The 20000-nt window shown below is 41.8% G+C and overlaps 3 protein-coding genes across 5 annotated transcripts in view; 1 reads left to right on the top strand and 2 right to left on the bottom strand.

Annotated features, from left to right (window-relative positions):
• Positions 1 to 13140, top strand: part of LOC134182807 (uncharacterized) — a 15511-nt gene extending 2371 nt beyond the window's left edge. The window contains exons 3-9 of the mRNA XM_062650254.1: positions 2144 to 2317; positions 4329 to 4499; positions 6718 to 6791; positions 8914 to 9339; positions 10514 to 10594; positions 10652 to 10711; positions 12888 to 13140. Coding sequence (XP_062506238.1) covers positions 2144 to 2317; positions 4329 to 4499; positions 6718 to 6791; positions 8914 to 9339; positions 10514 to 10594; positions 10652 to 10711; positions 12888 to 13016 — 1115 coding nt within the window. The 3' untranslated portion in view covers positions 13017 to 13140. The remainder of the gene's footprint in view (positions 1 to 2143; positions 2318 to 4328; positions 4500 to 6717; positions 6792 to 8913; positions 9340 to 10513; positions 10595 to 10651; positions 10712 to 12887) is intronic.
• Positions 13141 to 14233: 1093 nt separating this feature from the next.
• LOC134183489 (uncharacterized) lies at positions 14234 to 16898 on the bottom strand. 3 transcript variants are annotated; one of them, XR_009970516.1, is made up of 4 exons: positions 16538 to 16897; positions 16311 to 16451; positions 15112 to 16237; positions 14234 to 15032 (listed from the first exon to the last, which is right to left on the bottom strand). XR_009970516.1 is itself a non-coding variant. In XM_062651039.1 (4 exons), the coding sequence occupies exons 1-3, from the start codon at positions 16656 to 16658 to the stop codon at positions 16005 to 16007; spliced, it is 495 nt and encodes a 164-aa protein (XP_062507023.1). In that variant the 5' UTR covers positions 16659 to 16898; the 3' UTR covers positions 14234 to 15881; positions 15956 to 16004. The 3 variants fall into 3 exon arrangements, 2 of the variants coding, with proteins under 2 accessions (XP_062507023.1, XP_062507022.1); XM_062651039.1 differs by having other exon boundaries at positions 14234 to 15881; positions 15956 to 16237; positions 16538 to 16898; XM_062651038.1 differs by having other exon boundaries at positions 14234 to 16237.
• Positions 16899 to 19524: 2626 nt separating this feature from the next.
• LOC134183341 (uncharacterized) overlaps positions 19525 to 20000 on the bottom strand; it is a 10658-nt gene continuing 10182 nt past the window's right edge. Inside the window, exon 16 of the mRNA XM_062650842.1 lies at positions 19525 to 19835. Coding sequence (XP_062506826.1) covers positions 19764 to 19835 — 72 coding nt within the window. The 3' untranslated portion in view covers positions 19525 to 19763. The remainder of the gene's footprint in view (positions 19836 to 20000) is intronic.

Below are 20000 nucleotides of genomic sequence, written 5' to 3'. Positions count from 1 at the left end.
CTACACCACAGTTGGCATTGCAGTTGGTGCTCTTGCGAGCACTTGGCCAGGCTCCAGGAGATTGCTTAGCAAGGCCCATAGCTCCTGCTGAGTGCACAGGAACCCAGCCATCTGGCTGGGAGCATTACCGTTTAACGGCAGCTCTTTATCCATTTGCCATTTGTGTATGTGTGTGTGTGTTTGTGCGTGCATGCGTGCACGTGTGTGTGTGTGTGTGTGTGTGTGTGTGGGTGTGTGGGTGTGGGTGTGGGTGTGTGTGTGTGTGTCATGGTGTATGTGGGTGTGGGTGTTGGAAAATTTTTCTAATGGTCTAAGAGACTTCCTCTCAGTTTTTACATTTGTAATTACACTGGAGGATGCTAAGAGAGAGAGCAGTGTGTTGATGAGTCAGATTTCCTAATGCATTTGTGAACTATGCAACTAGTAACATTTTTTGACTGAAATAGTTTTACCATTAATTTCTTTCAAAGAATAACGAAAGGAAAGAGAGCATAAATTACACAGTACTAAAGTAGGTTTTGTCTAAAACATTATGTTAATGTAAACCATGATTAAAAGATCATCATTGGTTCTCACTTTTATGTGGATCGACAATGGTAGGCCACATGATCTGTCACTTTCTATTGTGAGAATATGACAATTACAGTGTGGTATATACCAGGAAGTGATTTGAAGACACTTGGGAAGAATCTCATTTGCTCCATGAAGCAGGATACCAACATAGTGTACAACAGGATGGGTGTGATCAAGTTCTGCCAACTCCCTACTTTTCTTGAAAGTTCTAGTTTAATTAATTTCATGGACTAAAAGAGCTGTGAACTCTGCACTCTGTAGTGTATTGCATACCAGAGGACTGCTTGTGTCATCTCTACCTGAGGTTCTGTTTGTGGATGTATCGATGGTTAACTATGTCTGTCACGCTCGGAATGTGCCATGCCCTTAGTACAGTTCAGTCACCAAACAGTAGGTGCAATTTGTTGTACATGGCAACCAGAGACAACAAACAAACCACCAATCAAATTCACCACATGTTCATGAAAGAGTTTATACCACACCAGTGTAATTCATGTTTGCAAATACCAGGTCTTGTTGGAAATAGACAACAGAAGTTACCTGTCGATCTGCAACTGCTAGCACGAAATCAATCTCTGTCCAGCTTACAATATCTATATGGAACCCAATAATCGTTACTTTGTATGATTTTACAAGTAGCCCGCTTAGAAGGAAAATGGTGTCTAAATTTGTGATACTTTGTGACAATAAAATAACTATTCTGTTGTGATTTTCAGTAGGCTAATACCTATATAGAAGCGAGTGTGTAAACACAGCTGCAATTACTAGTTGTAGAGAATCTGAGGCATGTGGTAATAAATGGGTGTACACAAATGCAGAATACCAAAGAAAGTGAGGTGTTTCGATAATCCTTGGTTTGACTGAGATAGGGTACTTGATGTAATAGCAAATAGAAACGAACAACATTTTATAGAGGTAGACTGCTGCTTATACATCTGGAATCAAAAGATTTGCTGTTAAATTTCCTCGTTTTTCCTGTCCTTTGTCTCTCTTGTCTCCCTTTGGCGTAATTTTTATCATTTACCTGTACACATGCATACATCATTGTTATCACATAAATATGTATGAAATTCGTATTTACCTGTATAATCAGGTTCTTTATAGCTTATTGATTGTAGTCAACAGTGTTTTGACTGACTGTTTGGTTCTTTACTTTGTTATCATTAATTCAGTTATTGGTGGCAACAGAAATTTAGAAACTTGGGTTTTTTGCTGTTGTTTTGGGTTGGTTTCCGACAGATTTCGCTGTGTTTCACAGTGGAGATTCCTTATGATTGCACTGTATTGGTAAGGCAATTTCTGTGGTATGCTGATAACCATGGAAATATACTGGCATGTCTACTTTGAGCTAATGGAATTTAGAAAGTTTTTGTAATCTATGTGTGTCAGCCATTGTTAACCAAAGAAAGGATTTCCAGAAACATGTGTATTCTGCTTCCTTACATACTGCGTTGGAGTTTACGCAGTTGGCAGTAACAACCACCTAATTTTTTTACTTGTTAGGGGTGACGACAGCCGATATAATAGGAAACATTTTGTTAGAATTGATATTGTTGTGTTGGTGTTATAGATATGAGTAACGATTTGTCAGAGTTGTCATGTGAACCGGATGAGTATGCTCTCCTTGTTAGAGAAGTAAAGAACAGCAGACTTGTGAAAGATCACAGATACCATTTGAGATCATATAAGAGCTGTTTTGTGGGTCAAGAATTAGTGGACTGGCTGGTGAAAAACAAGAATATGAGTAAGTTGGCTGTTTGTGCTTCTAACACACACACACACACACACACACACACACACACACACACACACACACACACACACACACACACACACACACACACACACACACACACACACACACACCAAGCAAGAATAGGAAACGTAAGGTCACACACCCAGTCTTACATCTGGTCTCCTGGAGTCAGCTCAGGCACTCACAGGAGAACCGGTTCTGATGCCAACTGAAGTGTGGCATAAGTCTTCAGAGGCTGCTGGTCAAGTCACCGTCAGTGGCCACTACCATCTCCAGTCAAAGATCAGGTACTCATACTCCTGAGTTAAATAAAGCAATTGTGTATGAGGTTTCTTGCGCAAGGGAATTTGCCTGGACTCATCCCTGACTTGAACTTATGACCTGAAGATCTTGGATGTTTCCACTGACTGAGCTACAGACATCGCTCTGAGTGTGCATGTGCACACACACACACACACACACACACACACACACACACACACACACACACACACCACACACCAGTGTTCTCCCCAGAATATGTCATAGGCGTGGTGGTGTAGGCGTGGCTTAATGGAACGCTCTTGTGGGCGTGGTTATTTCAAACATGGGCGTGGTCATTTGACTGGGATTTGCTGGCTTTGCAGTGCAGTGCTAAAGCAACATAGAGTGCTTGTGTTTGGTCCAAAATGTTAGCCCCGTTTTATTGCCCGCTTGTCATCCGGGCTACTTTGTAATCTGCATACATGTCAAAACCTGCGTCTCCCACTAGATTCCAAGCCAATACAAATCACAAAATCGATTGTAATAGCTTTAGTTAGTAACTTAGCACTAGTAGACAAGTTCGCTAAGCAGTCGATGACAATTTTCCATGCTGATATCGACACTAGAAGTAGAGACGTGCATGTGCGCAGCGTATCGGCATGCTCGCCGAGAGCTACAAGTTTTTCAAAACTGCGAACGTGTCTACACTAACCTGAGCAATGCTTTCACTAACTTAGGCTTTGGGCCGATGCCGTTCAAGCACATTTTGGCGTCTGTAATCAGTGCATTGTCGTACATCCTATGTATGGTAACGCCTCCTAGATCGGCTTCCGTAGGTGCCAAAAACGCCACTAGAAGAACGAGAAATTGGGGTATCACTTCGACAATACAATTCGACGCATTGATGTACTTTGTCTTGCGACTTTGTATTCTCTCAACGCACCAATAACGACTCCACGGCACAAACGGCTGCCGAGGGCATGACTCACATACGGATTGGAATGTGAGCGAATACGCCACCAAATGCGGTTGGATCGGATTCGAACAACGTCATAAGGATATTTTGGACATAGTGATTGCTATGACGTTGCTTTTGGACTTTCCACCACAACAACAGGTGTTTTATTTGTAGATACAAGAACGCAAACCAGATAGTAAGGCGTGGCGGGCATACGTCAAGGCGTGGCGGTGCTAGCCAAGGAATGGCGGGAATGGGCGTGTCTTTGTAAGATTTAGTCAAGGCGTGGCGGCCCGCCACGTCTTGAGATGCCTGGGGAGAACACTGGTGACTGTCACACACACACACACACACACACCACACACACCACACACACACACACACACACACACACACACACACACACACACACACACCACACAGATGAAATGTGCCAACACTTAGTAGCATTTGTAATTTTCTCAATCTGGTATGACATGAATCTGTTGAATGAAATTTTGACATAATTATTGTGATCGACATAATTGGTTATAGACAAAACTTCCTGTTAGTGATTTTGAATGTAAGATTGACCATTGCAGCGATTTTACTTGATTACTGAAGTCAAAGATTTGATTGAATTTGTGGCATATTTAGTAATAACTAGTACGTACACACTTGATGTCTAGTCAATCACAGTGAATGAATCTTTTGTGTTGTTGCGTGCTTTCATTACAAATGTGTGTCACCATGTTATAATATTTATTTGGACTTGGTAATTTCGTCGTTTGTAATTTCTGTGTGATTTTCATTGTGTAGATCGCAGTGAAGCAACTGAGATGGGTCGAGAATTAATGAAACGTAATTTCTGTCACCATGTAGCAGATGACCACGAGTTCAAGGATGAGTATCTGTTTTATCGATTTGTTGAAGACAAGAGAAGGAGTGCACTCAATATGTCATATGTAACTGACTGTGAACCTCATGGTGGTAAGATGTTAGTGTCTGATCATCAGATGTATATAATAAGGTTGTGCCCATACGTAGCACGCATGCACACGCACACACACACACACACACACACACACACACACACACACACACACACACACACACACACACACACACACACACACACACCTGCACCAGTGGCGTAGCCAGGGTTTCCAAAAAAGGGGGCTTTCCCACCTGTCTGAGACATAATTTTCAACACTCGTTTATTTTGAGACTGAATCTGACAATACATCTACGTACAAGCTGCATTTTCCTAGATGTTGCATTGCAAAAATGCTAATACTTCATCTAAGTCAATTTTTATACCATATATATGCAAATATATATATATGATGCCGACTAGTCCGCTCAGTCTGTCCTGTTTCATTTGGAGTGTACATAGATCTTCAAATGGCGAAGTACACCTATATTTGCTCGCACTTATACAGCTTGTTGCTGGGAAAGTGTAAAGCAGACAAAGCATGTAGTGGATGTTCGGTTAGAGAAGGTTTTGTCTCTACTAAGGCTTCAGATAGTGTTTCGGTCGTGTAATTTGTTGCTCGACGATGCCCACTTGCACGGTGACTGGATACAGTATAGTCTAGGCTCCTGTAAAAGTTGAATGATCACAGGACATTGCATCTAACACACTGTGAGTCTCTATGAAAGTGGTGTAATTACACGTTGAAACTTCAAAGGACAACGCCCAAGAAAAGGGTTTGGGGGCAATGCGGAAACATGCCTGGCTATGCTCGTTCCTGCACATACGTACACTGAGAATGGTTTATCTGAGAGTGCGCTAGCACTCTCTAAGTAAGGATGGCACACGTCGTTAATATTAATCTGATTTTTACGTTTGGATAGCATAGCTCTGAAATGCTTTCATAAAATGCCACAATTTTATATCATCTTGCGTGGCTACACAGGGGCCATGATCTTTGACTATCCCTTTGATGCTAGCACATTCGGACAAGGTTTTTACTGTGAAATTTGACACGCCATTTGCCACGCTTTTCTCTGCATGTGATGTAGAGTCGCATGCATGTACTGACTTGCCAGTTTCGTTATTCGCCGTTCTCGATACAACAATACAGACTGAAACAGTAGAGTGAGAAAGAGACAGTGAAGTATAGCTTTTTGTGGTTTGGCTTTGCCACAGCTAGAATGTGGACCATATCAAGAATGCATTGAAAATTGATTCTATTTTGAGTCGAATTTGTGGTAGTGGGTGAGACTAGAAAGAATGCATGTGGTCATTCAAGCTGGAGAGATGAGGTTATCAGATGTGACCAGGTGATGGTAGCTCATCGGGTTAGTCACCACTAAAACGGTTTTCTAACAGGATGGTTGTTACCCTGTTGTCAAGTTTGGTTGAGGAATGGTTACAACTTGTTTTGTTAGTATGAAGAAGGTTCTGACCACACTTATTATTTAAATAACTTAATCATTTACATGCATGTGTCAGTTGCTTTTGATTATGTTGTTTACTGCTTGTGAATACACCGTTTACGTTGTAATGAAGACTTATTACTGAAACTAAACTAAAATCTAGGAGACAAGGAGGAGCGCATTTTGGAAGCAGTATGAGACATTTTGGATAATCCTGCAAAAGTACTTATTTGTACAGGTCTAAAATCATGTGGTTTTGGAAACTGAACCATGTGTGTGTGGAATTTATTTGTACATTTATTCCAGACTGCATGAATTCATCAGCAAACAATTTTTTGCAGAATGTAATCGTGGAGTTGGAAGAGACCGCATGAAACAGTACTTTCACACACGAATAAATGCTTTACGGCATATGTACAGAACATGCTTATTTACAGTACATGCTGATTATGACGAGTCAAGTCTTTGCGGAGTGGAGAGTGATTCAATTTTGTTTTAACTCAGACATTGGATAAATGAGACGAGGGATAACCAATCTTTGAATAGACCAGGCTACCCTATACTGTGTGTACACCACCCTGCTATAAGAAAACATTTTGACAATTAAGGAGAGTCACTAATGTAGTTTTGTTTGTTGTATCGTAGATTGTGTATTGTTATGTTAGTACCTTTCATAAAGGGCTAATAGGGTAGTTATTGATTAGTTAGAGAAGAATACGACAGCAACATGCACTTGAAATATTGTTTATCATCTTGACTTGAGTTTCGTTTGGTTGGTTCGTAACTTTACTTGTTATTTTATTGATTGTTTGCATGTATTTTGCAGCAAATGTCATTTCTGAACATCTTCGTCACTTGATTCTGCAGCTGTATGCTGACCATTTGTCACAGGATGGGAAAGTGAGTTGAGAAATGTGTCAATAAATGAGCATTGTAGAATGTACCTACTAACATTTCACTATTTGGGTATCTGTCATCAAGGCCGTACTCTTAAAGTGTAGTTTTGTTCTCTATGAGACTTTCTTTTCATGGAACCATCATTAAATTAAGTGGACTGTAGGAGAGCTAAATAGACGTTAATACAATGACTGCATTAAATTAAGGAGGGAGAGTGTACGGGAGTTTGTGACGTACATAGTGACATGATTTATGGTTCGTTACAGTAGTTCACTCATAGTAGCTTTTGTTTCTCCTCCCCTATCCGCCTGAGGATTGTTCTTTTAGTTACTCTCATATCATATTATGCTAGCTGTGGTAATGTAATACTGAATGTACTTATGGATATAATGCAATCATATATGGGGGCAGCCCCACCAGAGCCACAGAGCAAGCGGCTGCTCGTCAGGGTATTGGTGTACCCTTGACAACCAGTGGTATTTCTGGGGATGAGGCTCTTGGTGGGTATGACGGCAGCTGCCGGGCGGCAGAGGGTTCTTTGTGCTGTTGGGTGACAGTGGCAGGCTGCTGTTCTGCGTGCCCAGAGCTGGGTGGTGCTAAGCATAGATCAGTCTCGGTAACCAGACGCTGTCTCCCCAAGTAAGCCCACTGGTGTTTATCAACGTGACTAGGACTTATTGTTAACAATGTGTGAAGGTGGTTGGCAGGGTTGGTCTGCTGTGTAGATTGAAAATGTTCAAATGCATTCTAATACAGTTCATGAAATCTAAATTTGTTGCTCCCACGTATCACGTATCCATGTGGCTTTAGTTCAGTAAAATGAAGAAATGCCTATGAATGTATCAGGCACTGGCTCGCTTGCTACCAGTAACCATGAAAACCGGTACAACCTGTGGCATGGGTCGGGCCGCCGGTGACTAAACCAACAACTCCACCAGTTTCTTCTGGTGTGGAAGGTGAGTCTAGCCTTCCTTGCAGAACAAAATAAAATATCTGTTACCAGGTCTGCATTGACCATTTCCAGATGGTGACCTGTGGCATCACCCATGGGCGGAGATTACCAAACTTATCATTCGACCAGCCACTGCAGTATGGCACTGATGCCATCATGTCTTAATCTGTCCTTGCCCACTGGACAGCATGAGTGTTGTAACGAGAGAGTGATACTAGCCAATTGCAAAAGCTAGTTTCACTTTATGATTTTGCAAGCAGTTCTGTGGTGAATGACAACGGCAAGAGTTTTCCATACCGGCTCAATACTTCGCCTGGGTGTCTATGGAGGAATACAAAGATATGCACAGTGGTTGTTACTGTTATTTATATTGGTAGGTGTACTCTACAGTATCACAAAATAATGTATGAATAAATAAATAGACATCATGGCATCACTAAAATAGAGCCAAACAAGCTGGCTGCGAGAATAAGATGTTTTGGATCAGGGAGTGAATGAGTTGTTGTATAGTAAGAATTGTGCTGTTACCAAAACAACTTACCAGGGTTAGACAATATTAATACAGTCTGTTAATCCATGTCCACACTAGACGAGACTGGATCACGATCCAATTGCCAGTGTGGACATGGATTAAGAGCAATGTGTGAAGCACTTGACATTTTACAGTTTATGTGTCTCTGGTGTTGTCGCGTCATACGGGACACGACAGCACGAGGAGAGGGTCTGGTACAAGGCTAGGCTCAAGTAACATTTGGTACGTCTACGACGTTTAGCTACTTCATGCTCAATATGTCTCTGATTTCTTTGCCTTGCAAAAGCCAATTCGTTGACAACAAGTGCAGGCACGACACTACCCTGAGCCGAGCAAGTCGTTTCTGCCCAACCCAACACAATGATGGAAGACACTCTCAACACACATTCTTTGTAATTTAGACAGCGTTGCATGTGCACCCACAAAGATATTTGGCTAAGAAATGTGCATGGATATTTGGGCTACAAATGTTAGTAAGCGATTTATATAAGTTAGTAAATTCTTTGCAATTTATGAAATTAAATAGCTTACAGAAATTTATTGATTTACAGTAATTAAAGGAAAGAGTATAGAGTATGTTCAAGCGTGCATGCAGGTCTTCTGATATGATGATATAATTTGCTTGATTTCTTCTTGTTTAGGCAGTTGACTACGAAGGAATGGGAAGGAATCCCAAGTTTGCTAGTTATGTAAAAGCTACAGCACAACTCCAACGTGTGGATGTCAACAGTTTATCTCGAGAAGAGAAGATTGCTTTCTTTATCAACATCTACAATGCTCTAGTAATCCATGCTAATGTTGCTCGTGGCCCACCTACTAACATCTGGCAGAGATACAAGTTCTTTAACTACACATCATACATTATTGGTGGTTATCTGTATTGTCTACAAGATATTGAGAATGGAGTTTTGAGGGCTAACAGACGAGGAATAGCACAGTTTCGTCGTCCATTTGGGTCTAAAGATCCAAGAAGGAAAATAGCATTAAATCGCCACGAGCCAAGGATTCACTTTGCTCTTGTTTGTGGAGCAAAGAGTTGTCCACCCATAAAGACATACAGCGCACAGGTACATTTTGTTATTGAATGATGTAATATATAAGCATTTTACCGTATCCATTCAAATACAAGGCCCACCTAACTTCAAGCCCCGGGGCTTCAAGTCAAACCACTTTGCAACTTAGTCTGAAATCCAGACTGAATAGAAGACCGCCCTCTTTTCAGCTAGCTGCATGCATGCGGGCAGAATTTGTTTCAACCTGCAGCTGAGGTGCCTACTCGACCACTCATTTGGTGCCTTTATTCTGACAGTTTCTGGAGTCCTCTAGCTACTGCCCAGATGGACAGAGAGAACAAGCACACTATACTGCGTGGATTGAGAATGCCTTACAAGAACGTGGAGCACACAAATGTTGAAAGTCATATGTACACCTTAATCTTCAAACTACAAGTCATGTAGGAGGCGAATTGACAACACAGGAGTGCTGCCTGTCGTTTCATTTGTGATTTCATTTACTTAAATTTAATTGAATTACTAAGTCTTAGAAAACAGGGCCTAATCATGATTAGATTGCCGTTAGTGCACTAACGCCACTTGTTCACACTGGTCCTAATCATGATTAGTGTAACGCCATTCTAATGCCGTTCTAATGTTGTAAAGAGTAGTGTTACAACCACATTAGCGGTGTTAGTAGTTGCACATGACTTTGGCAAGTGAGGTAGTTTACAAGAAGAGCATGCCACCGATGTTTCTGATGTGGTGTTGTACGTTTAAACGTACGTACAAATGCAGCAACAACATGGCGACGTATACGGAAGCGCAGGCAAATGTATACTATGTACATGCCTGTACATGTGACAACTGCCTGCCGTGTCTGAAGGAGATGCCAGAGAAAGCAAACTAAATGCTTCTCTCTTCAAGACCTAAAGCAATGGATTCGTCAAGACAATCCACGCAAATTCTTTCCGGATATGGCAGATGAAAACTGTTGAGGCTAATTACACTCACGTGCCATGTGACTTACTAATCATAGTTAGTCCAGATGTTGGTGTGCACACGCTCTTAGTCTTAATTTACTACTCTAAAAAGGTAATTGCCGATAGACTTGCAACTGCATGGCTAACTTCAAGTTGCAGAGGTTTGTGAAACTAGAGTTTCTTGCACAGACTCATACATGATGTGCTGTAATTTACTTTGGTTTCTCAAACTGTCGATGTCTATATGCTTGTTGTGTTACCTGCAGAATGTGGATGCTGAACTGCAACTAGCCACTGAAGCATTTCTTGATGGCGAAGGCTGTGTGATAGACATGGAAAAGAAAGAGGTGGAATTGACTCGATCTTAGTGTTCATTATATTTTATTGTATTTTTGTATGCACAGGTTAGTCTCTCAATGATACTGAAATGGTACAAAGTTGACTTTGGGGCAAATACTGAAGAGGTCAGTTGTTAAGTTAATTAATGCAACACCTCAGTTTTGGTATTCAACGGAGTGCATGTCCATGTGTGTATTTTCTTATTGCTGTATGTGTTATGTTGTGTCGTGGGAATGTGTTGTGTTGTGGGAATGTGTGTGTGTGTGTGTGTGTGTGTGTGTGTGTGTGTGTGTGTGTGTGTGTGTGTGTGTGTGTGTGTGTGTGTGTGTGTGTGTGTGTGTGTGTGTGTGTGTGTGTGTGTGTGTGTGTGTGTGTGTGTGTGTGTGTGTGTGTGTGTGTGTGTGTGTGTGTGTGTGTGTGTGTGTGTGTGTGTGTGTGTGTGTGTGTGTGTGTGTGTGTGTGTGTGTGTGTGTGTGTGTGTGTGTGTGTGTGTGTGTGTGTGTGTGTGTGTGTGTGTGTGTGTGTGTGTGTGTGTGTGTGTGTGTGTGTGTGTGTGTGTGTGTGTGTGTGTGTGTGTGTGTGTGTGTGTGTGTGTGTGTGTGTGTGTGTGTGTGTGTGTGTGTGTGTGTGTGTGTGTGTGTGTGTGTGTGTGTGTGTGTGTGTGTGTGTGTGTGTGTGTGTGTGTGTGTGTGTGTGTGTGTGTGTGTGTGTGTGTGTGTGTGTGTGTGTGTGTGTGTGTGTGTGTGTGTGTGTGTGTGTGTGTGTGTGTGTGTGTGTGTGTGTGTGTGTGTGTGTGTGTGTGTGTGTGTGTGTGTGTGTGTGTGTGTGTGTGTGTGTGTGTGTGTGTGTGTGTGTGTGTGTGTGTGTGTGTGTGTGTGTGTGTGTGTGTGTGTGTGTGTGTGTGTGTGTGTGTGTGTGTGTGTGTGTGTGTGTGTGTGTGTGTGTGTGTGTGTGTGTGTGTGTGTGTGTGTGTGTGTGTGTGTGTGTGTGTGTGTGTGTGTGTGTGTGTGTGTGTGTGTGTGTGTGTGTGTGTGTGTGTGTGTGTGTGTGTTATTTTATGTCGTGGGATGTCATGAACTTCATTACAGACTTTGTGATCGTCAATATGGTGACAGATGTAATGAAAAGCATCACCTTATCACTGTTATAACTGATGGATTTCAGTACAAATTGCACAGTGACTGATACGCTTTGCCAGTTTAGGTTGGGGCAACATTGTAATCTTTGGAGGCACAAAACCATAATGTTTTCATGTGGTTGTCAGTGACATGGTAGCAGACTCCGTAGATGTTATAATATGTACTGTTATGAATATTGAGAGTGTGGAGCAGAAGCTAAGCTCTGCTGTGTCTGACCAGTTGACTAAATGACACAGATAATGATTTGTGCTGAACTCTCTGTTGTGCATAGTAGCACACAACGGCAAATAGCGTTTGCAGGTTTCCACTGAATTAATTCTTGTTACACTCTACACTCTATCAATGTGCAGCAGCCATGGTTATACTCTGGCATGCAGGAGACATATATCTTCGGTTGTGGGATTTCAAAGATTCAGTTGCAAACAACATGAGTAGATGATGCATATCGATTGGATACAGAATTAATTTACTAGTAGAGTAATATACCGTATTTCTTTGATTAAGAACCCCGAGTTACTATCTTTCAATCACTTGAGACCTTAGGTTACTTAATTAATATTCAAGTGTGGAGTTTTATTCTTTCAACCATTTTAAGAGAATAAACGAGCACCAGTCTAATGCATCTGTCAAAGCAAGATGCAGAACTATTTACCAAGGTAATAAGGTACATGTATGTCAACAAGTCTTGTTCCTCCTGTCCTTGTATGAACCTCCTCGAGTCATTGATTGCCATGAACTTAACTCTTCTACTGTCGAATGTTTTGTCTGTTTACTTTGTACTTGAGAGACAATGCTCCAATGGATGTCCTTTCTGCTCTAAAGTGAACATTTTCTTGCATGACGCCATTTGTTGAGAGTTTCCAGAACACGTGGTACTTCGGAACTCTGGCTATACCGTGGGTATTATTCGAGCATGAGTTACTATTGTTTCAATTACTCTAGACCATGAGTTGCTATTCGAGCATGGGTGTTTAAACGAAGAAATACAGTACGTACTACAGCAGACTGTATTTCGGATGTTCCATGTGTACATTGATTCGTTTTCTGTAGCAGAGGCTTTGAGTCGATGCTAGACCACATTCAATTATATATCTAGCATTGTAGTTAGTGAGGACAATGGGACTGTGGCTCTAGTAATGTTTGTTTTCTCTGTGTTATTCAGCTTTTGAAATGGATTGCTGCTCACACATCACCGGGTGGGAAAAACCGAGCCTATTTACTACAGTTGATTCAAGAAAAGTCGTACAAGGTTACATATCAGCCATACAACTGGGATCTCAACTCGTCTTGATAGATAACCGACTGTGGAACTTTAAATGATACAATCGACATGAAAATGTATGCATTATTATTATCAATTGCAATCTTGTGGAATGTCTTAATTAATTTTAAGCGAAAGAATGGAATGATCTTGATACTGTGTGTGTGTGTGTGTGTGTGTGTGTGTGTGTGTGTGTGTGTGTGTGTGTGTGTGTGTGTGTGTGTGTGTGTGTGGTGTGTGTGTGTGGGGGGGCGGGCGTGGAGCAGATGGTAGTGTTTGTGATAACATCCGGGATCTTGTCTTCCGTGATGAGGGTTGATGGTTCGATCCTGGTGGAGACGACACAGTTGCAGTTTTCTTGAGCAAGAAACTCACCCACACTTGCTTCTCTCGACTCAGGAGTATAAATGAGTACCTGGTCATTGACTGGGGTGGACAAGACTGCTGGCTTGACATCAACATCATGCAGCAGACAGGTACGTGTGGGCCTTGGTGTCCAGTCTCAGAGCTGCGCCATAGTCAGTGCCCCTGGATGACTCTGGCCAAGCTCCAGGTGGATTGTAGTGCTGGCCCCAAGACTCCACGTAGCGCATGGAGGCCCTGTCTCTAGAGGCAGGGGAGCTATCTCCGCAACTGACCTCAAGGTCGACGTCGAAAGATGTGGAGGGCTTAACATTTGTCCATTTTTTGTCCATTTGTGTGTGTGTGTGCGCGCGCACGTGTTTGGTGCAATAGCTCAGTTGGTTAGAGAGTGCATTTGGAGAATGAAAACATCTGGGACCTTGCAGGATTGAAGGTTCAAGTCAAGTGATGGCGAGCTATGGCATAATTTCCTTAAGCAAGAAACTTACACACAATTGCTTCTCTTGACTCAGAAGTATAAATGAGTACCTGGTCATTGACTGGGGTGGACAAGACTGCTGGCTTGGCAGTAACATCATGCAGCAGACGGGTACTTGTGGGCCCCCCTCGGTGTTCAGTCCGAGAGCTGCGCCATAGTCAGTGCCCCGGAGGATGACTCTGGCCAAGCTCCAGTACAGGTAGATTGTAGTGCTGGCTCTAAGCCTCCACGTAGTGCATGGAGGCCCTGTCTCTAGAAGCAGGGCGAGCTATCTCCGTAACTAACCTTATGGTTAACGTCGAATGATGTGGAAGGCTTGACATTTGTCCGTGTGTGTGTGTGTGTGTGTGTGTGTGTGTGTGTGTGCGTGTGTGCGCGCGCGCACTCACACAAATAGTCAAATACGTGTGATTACACCTTACTTGGGGAAATGGAGGCAAAGCAAACTAATCACAGTAACAATACACTACAGAATTGCATTTCTATTTACATGTATTATCTGTTCACTACAGTTTCTCACACAATGTCACCTTATCTATACTCTATCCATCACTCCTTTCACCATACCTAGTTGACCACATCTCGTGTACTCGTCACTCCTCACAACTCTGTCGTTCACAGTAAGAGCTGCAATGGCCTTCATTGTATGGCTGTCATCCTTGTGAGCCATCTGACAACACACCACACGCAGATCCCACTGACTTACAGATCAGATCGCAGTTGTCTTGTTTTGTTGATATCCAGTACGCAAGTCTCCCAGGCTGTACATCTGCTTGTTGGCTGTTGGGTAAGCATTATATTGAGCCAAAAGTACCACTAGCTGCTGCTGATCCAGCGAATGCAAACATTCTCACTAATCAGTTGCATTTCAGGTTAATAATATGCTGCATTGGAGGAATGAATATCCAGATGATCCAATGTTGACGATTTGACGGGTACATTTATCAGCAATACGTTCATCTCTTCTATACCCTTTCTTCTGGCCCTTTCTTCTCTTGTCTCATTCTAGTCGCTTCTCTCGTCTTTCTTGTCGTTTGCTACATAAACTATCAACAGCTTTCAGTTTGTGATACAACTGTCTCTGCTGCATGTTACTCTCCTTCAGTCTCTTGACTTCATGTTGGAGAGTTTGCCTTTCTGTAATTAATTCTTTAATCTGTATGTCTTTCTTCTCACATGAAGCTCTGGCTTCATCTGTTTGGCTCCTAAACAATAATAAATGTTGTGTACTGTGTGTTTGTAATCCTAGTATAACCCATCACTATCCGTCACTCATTCACCAACCTTTCTACAGTCAGCTGCAAATTTTGCTCATCCTTTATTCGTTTGGTATCATCTAGTCGACTCTGCAATTATTGTGAGTTTCTTTCGGCAAGACATTGAATTTGTTGTGTACAATCAAATCAGACTTTCTCAATCAATTCCTTCAAATGTCAAAGGATAGCAAAATGAGTTTCTTCGTACTGTTCCAAACTGACAGCAGTCCAACTTGCTTTGCAGTTTCACCGTCCTGTCCAATCTTTTGTGATAGTCATACAATAAATTGGAATCATGACGGCATCTAATGAAAGGACTGCCTCCGAAATGCATAAGCAAAAAAAAGAATATGAAGTTTATCATTTTTTGATTCACTACAACTTAACCACTTGCAGTAGCAATTTTATGAAATGAAATATTTTGTTCCGTGTTTGTTAGAGTCTGAGCCAAAACTACTACTACCACTTTGATTAACATGAGGTTATTGAGGGATATTCAGGGATATTCAGATGATCCAATGTTGACATCGACATCGACGTGTACATCTATCAACAATACGTTCATCTCTTTTCTTTTAGCTCTTCCTTCTCTTCTATCATTCTAGTCACTTTTTTGTCTCTCTTGTCTCTCATAAACTATCAAAAGCTTTCTGTTTGTAATACAACGGTCTCTCCTGCATGTTCGTTCGTCTCCTTCAGTCTCTCCACTTCATGTTGAAGATTTGCCTTTCTGTAATTAATTCTTCAATCTGTTTGCCTTTCTTCTCACAGGAAGATCTGGCTTCAAATTTTCTGCACCTGAACAATAATAAACGTTGTGTGCTGTGCTTGTATTCCTATAACCCATCACTATCCATCACTCATTCACCAACCTTTATACAGTCAGCTAAACATTTCTCTAATCCCTATCATCTAGTGGACTCAGCAATCGTGAGTTTCTTTTGGTGAGACGTCGAATTTGTAGTTGCCTTGTCTGTCACACAAATCATCCATCAACCGATTCAACATGTGTTCACGTCTAACACGTGACTGCATGTCACCGTCACCTCCCAACGTGCCATCACAACAAGCACTTGCTGACTCATGAGAAACAGTACCTACAACAGCTCCTGCATTTGGTAATCCAGCATGAAGGGCAGATGGATGATAAAAATCTAGACACAAACTGAGTTTAGTACTATACACATGGTCGACTCGTATCAAACGTATCAATCAACAGTCACTCACTCCACTGGTAGAAACCTGAACTGGAGACAACAGAACGAGATGACGACCAGCAAATACACTGTATGATGGCTACTGCGTCATCTGATGGTGTAACACAAGCAACCGAATGACCACGGCGATCAAACACGTCACCACAATCGTCTAGTAAGTACAAGACTTGGAGGAAGAATATTTCGACAAAACACGATACTCTTACTGAAAACTGACGATTGTTTACAACAACTTACCCATTCTTGCTTCTAGCACAAGATGTTGCGGATCTGCGGCGATTATGAGTGACACCAAGACGAAGATATGACGCAAGCGCAGATTTTTACACGCATAAAGTTTGCGCGTGCGCAGTAACATACCCCGGCTGTAAACATGTGTATGTCTCCCCTTTCTACTTGTGGGTTGGTTTTTTGCCAGACTACGCGTTTCTAGGCTTTCGAGGTCGCCGTTGTTCTAGTGCAGGTCGATCACGAACTTCACTCAAACCGGTTTTACGTAGCTTGCAATTGGCACAATGGTAGAACTTTGTACTAGAAGACAATGTACGTGGCCGATTGTTTACATTGCGTCTAGCCTATAGAATGAAATGGCTGACTTTTTTGACGTTCACGTCGGTGATCTCGGACTACCCTTACAGACACCTCCTGGTCGGAACTTTCACCTGTCGAGCCCAACTGACAGCGCAGCAGCTGCTGGCTATTCGTCAAACGAGTCAACAGGTGGAAACGACGGTGATGACTTGGCAGGTGCAGGCGAACAGTCAGAAGCAGCGCCCATGCAGGTCTCTAGCTAAAACATTGAGCAGCGGCTGGCAAGCTCAAGCAGCATCTGTGATCTAGCAGCACTGGAGACCCAGTTGCGACATGCCTGCAACAACAGGCGTCAGTGGAGGAAAACGAAATCTTCTGTTGAGAGAAGACGTGAGAGACGACATCAGTCCAAAACGCACACGCGAACCTTGGTGAGGGACTAAGCTGTTCTATGCGCCATTATAGATTAATCAATTCTTTGCTTTTTCAGAGAAAGCGAAACCAAGCGGAAAAGGAAATTTTCGCAGCAGCAGGAATCAAAGACGCCACCACTTTTGCGAAGCAGCGGCTGGAGATCTTGCCTGTGATTATTAGTCAAGGCTAATTGCTAGTTAAGGAAGGATAGCTCTAGTGGGTGAGGGTCAATATTTTTGTCTTGTCCATCAGACCATGTTCTAACTCTTATTAATTTTCCCAATATCAGAATTTATATAAAATATACCAATCACACCTCTGATTACCCCACACCATTTACAGTTCCAAATTGTCACTCGTCACATTACTTTCCTATTGTGCAGAATCAAATTAGTCTAAAGTTAAGATCAAATGCGAAAAGTGTCCAATCTCTATCACCTAAAGCCTTGTTCACAATATCTGCTAGAGACATGCCAGACCTACCCGACAGCTGTGGAGCAAAATAGAATAAATGCTATTCTGTCTGGCTACCACTGCTTCTCTGGCTGCACTGTGGCTTCAGTAGGCGTGGCAAGGTGACTGCTGTCTTACACATATTGTGAAATAAGCTTACATAAGATGTTGACCATATTAAGTTTGCATGAAATCCACGTCAAAGCACTGAAATTCATATCCATTAACCCTACAGGTTAACCATCTTAGGTGAACATCTTCCAAATTTGATTACTAGCTACTAAGTAATAACAGGTAACGTTTAAATTTGAATTGACACCCTCCAGACTTAATTTGACAGACAACTAAGCTAGTTTGACAAGTTAAAATTCTGATTTTTTAACACATTGTGAATTTGATTTCACAAATAACAAATTTGATCTGTCACACTAAAAATTTGATTTTACAGAATACAAATTTAATGTGACAAGTGACAATTTTGACCTGTAAATAGTGTACAACAATTTCCAAAATTATTAGGATGATTCCTTGACAATAATAGCACGTAAATCAAATTAAGTACTATAGTATGCATGCTCAGGGGTCTTTCTTGTCAGTGCATGCTAGTACGCTGTACGTACTGTAATCTTAGGTAATATCAATATTGCCAATTTACTGTTTGAACAATAATATTCAATTTATGAACTAAAAACGTACCGGTTTCAATTCGTTTGAATTTCTGTCGTGTTACATAATTTGAAATTCTTTCTTTGTCGCAAAGAAGTCCACATATGTAATAGTAGATTTCAGCAGCTGCCGCAAATAATTCCCAAACTGGGGTCCCTTCACATAGTGTTCTCCCTCAATGCGCGCAACTACAATTAAGTGGCGCCGTTCGCTGCAAACACATGCACGTGCTTATTAATCAGGCACGTGAATATTCGGGATATTTATCCGGGACCTGAAATAACCGGGCCCAAGAAATAATTCGCCATATTAGCGTGAAAATAGTTTGCGCGAATTTACAGCTGCGGTCTGGAACCCAAAGTTATCAACATCCGGGTATTGTAACTTGAATTCACGCGGGAACGACAATCAAACCTGTTGAGTTGACAAGCGGTAAGAACTCAGTTACTGACATCAACAGACTCGTGAGTCATCCAAAGAACCGTATTAAAGAATGGTAGCAGTATTGATGATAAAGACTCTGTGCGGCGCACTCGCACTTGGACTGACGTCTGCAGCAGCTCTGACGTTCATTAGCAAAGGTGACGACATCAAGACAGGCGACACGAAGACAAGAGATGACAAGCCACCAACGACAATTGGCAAGAAAGACAAGTGCCTCTTCCTAGGAACGTAGGAAAAGGCTACGCGAGATGCTTGGACCAAATTCAAGAGAAATTGAATGACAGACTTTGTTAGATGTCGCAGTGTATGATAAGTTGACTGTGTACAGTGTATACAATATCGCATAGAAAGCTGTAGATTGAGAGCTAGAATTTTACTGCCAATTTTTTTGACTAGAGTGATATATTTAGACAGTAAGTTGTGTGTTCTAGTAGTCTTGCCTATCTATGTATGGCTTTTGACTATGCCATTTCAACCGATGACTGCAAATTAAAATTAAATCGCCGTTTTGTTAGAAAATGTTGTTGTAGTCACGTGACCGTTTGTAAAACCATGAATGAAAACATTGCTTCTAGATGCAAGTAAACGTTACGTCTTTCCCGAAGTTGCTCGTTTTGTAAAAGTTAGTTAGAATATTAATTCACAGCGGCAAGTAGATACAGCAGTAAGTTACTAAAAGACATTGTAGTAACCAATTTAGTAACCAAAAACCAATTTGACAGGAGCGCGCACCTTTGGCTGGTGGGCGTGTGTTTTACAATTAAATTAAATCCATATATACTTTGTGCAATATATTTTGTTATGGGTACATATTTGAACTCAACCAAGTTTGTCCTCTTACAAAAAAGCTTTGAGAAAAGGTGATTGAATGCTCCAACCCATACAAAGTAGCTATAGGTAACGTGTGTGATTCAGTTGTTTGCAACTTAGCGCACGTCAGCAACACACCATTTGATTACAAACTTTGTGGAGTCAACTTGAACATTGCAACACCGTGACTCTCCACGTTGGAGACTTCAAGCATACCCTAACATACACATCACAATTAAAACAGATCGCTACTTCAAACAGTTGAAGAAAGAAAGAGTCGTAAACACAAACACACACGCATGCACACACGCACGCACGCACACACACACACACACACACACACACACACACACACACACACACACACACAATGCCAGGGTCT

This window comes from Corticium candelabrum, chromosome 8, assembly GCF_963422355.1.
Source record: "Corticium candelabrum chromosome 8, ooCorCand1.1, whole genome shotgun sequence".
Classification (NCBI taxonomy): Eukaryota; Metazoa; Porifera; class Homoscleromorpha; order Homosclerophorida; family Plakinidae; genus Corticium; species Corticium candelabrum.
Note: the sequence above shows the minus strand (reverse complement) of the source record. Positions and strands in the feature narration are given on the sequence as shown.

Excerpts from the sequence above, each read along its gene's own strand:
- LOC134183489 (XM_062651039.1), bottom strand. The coding sequence starts at position 16,658 with ATGTTACTGCGCACGCGCAAACTTTATGCGTGTAAAAATCTGCGCTTG. Across the intron at positions 16,452-16,537 it reads TGTGCTAGAAGCAAGAATGG|ACGATTGTGGTGACGTGTTT; the intron begins GTAAGTTGTTGT and ends TGTACTTACTAG. Across the intron at positions 16,238-16,310 it reads TTCAGGTTTCTACCAGTGGA|ATTTTTATCATCCATCTGCC; the intron begins GTGAGTGACTGT and ends GTTTGTGTCTAG.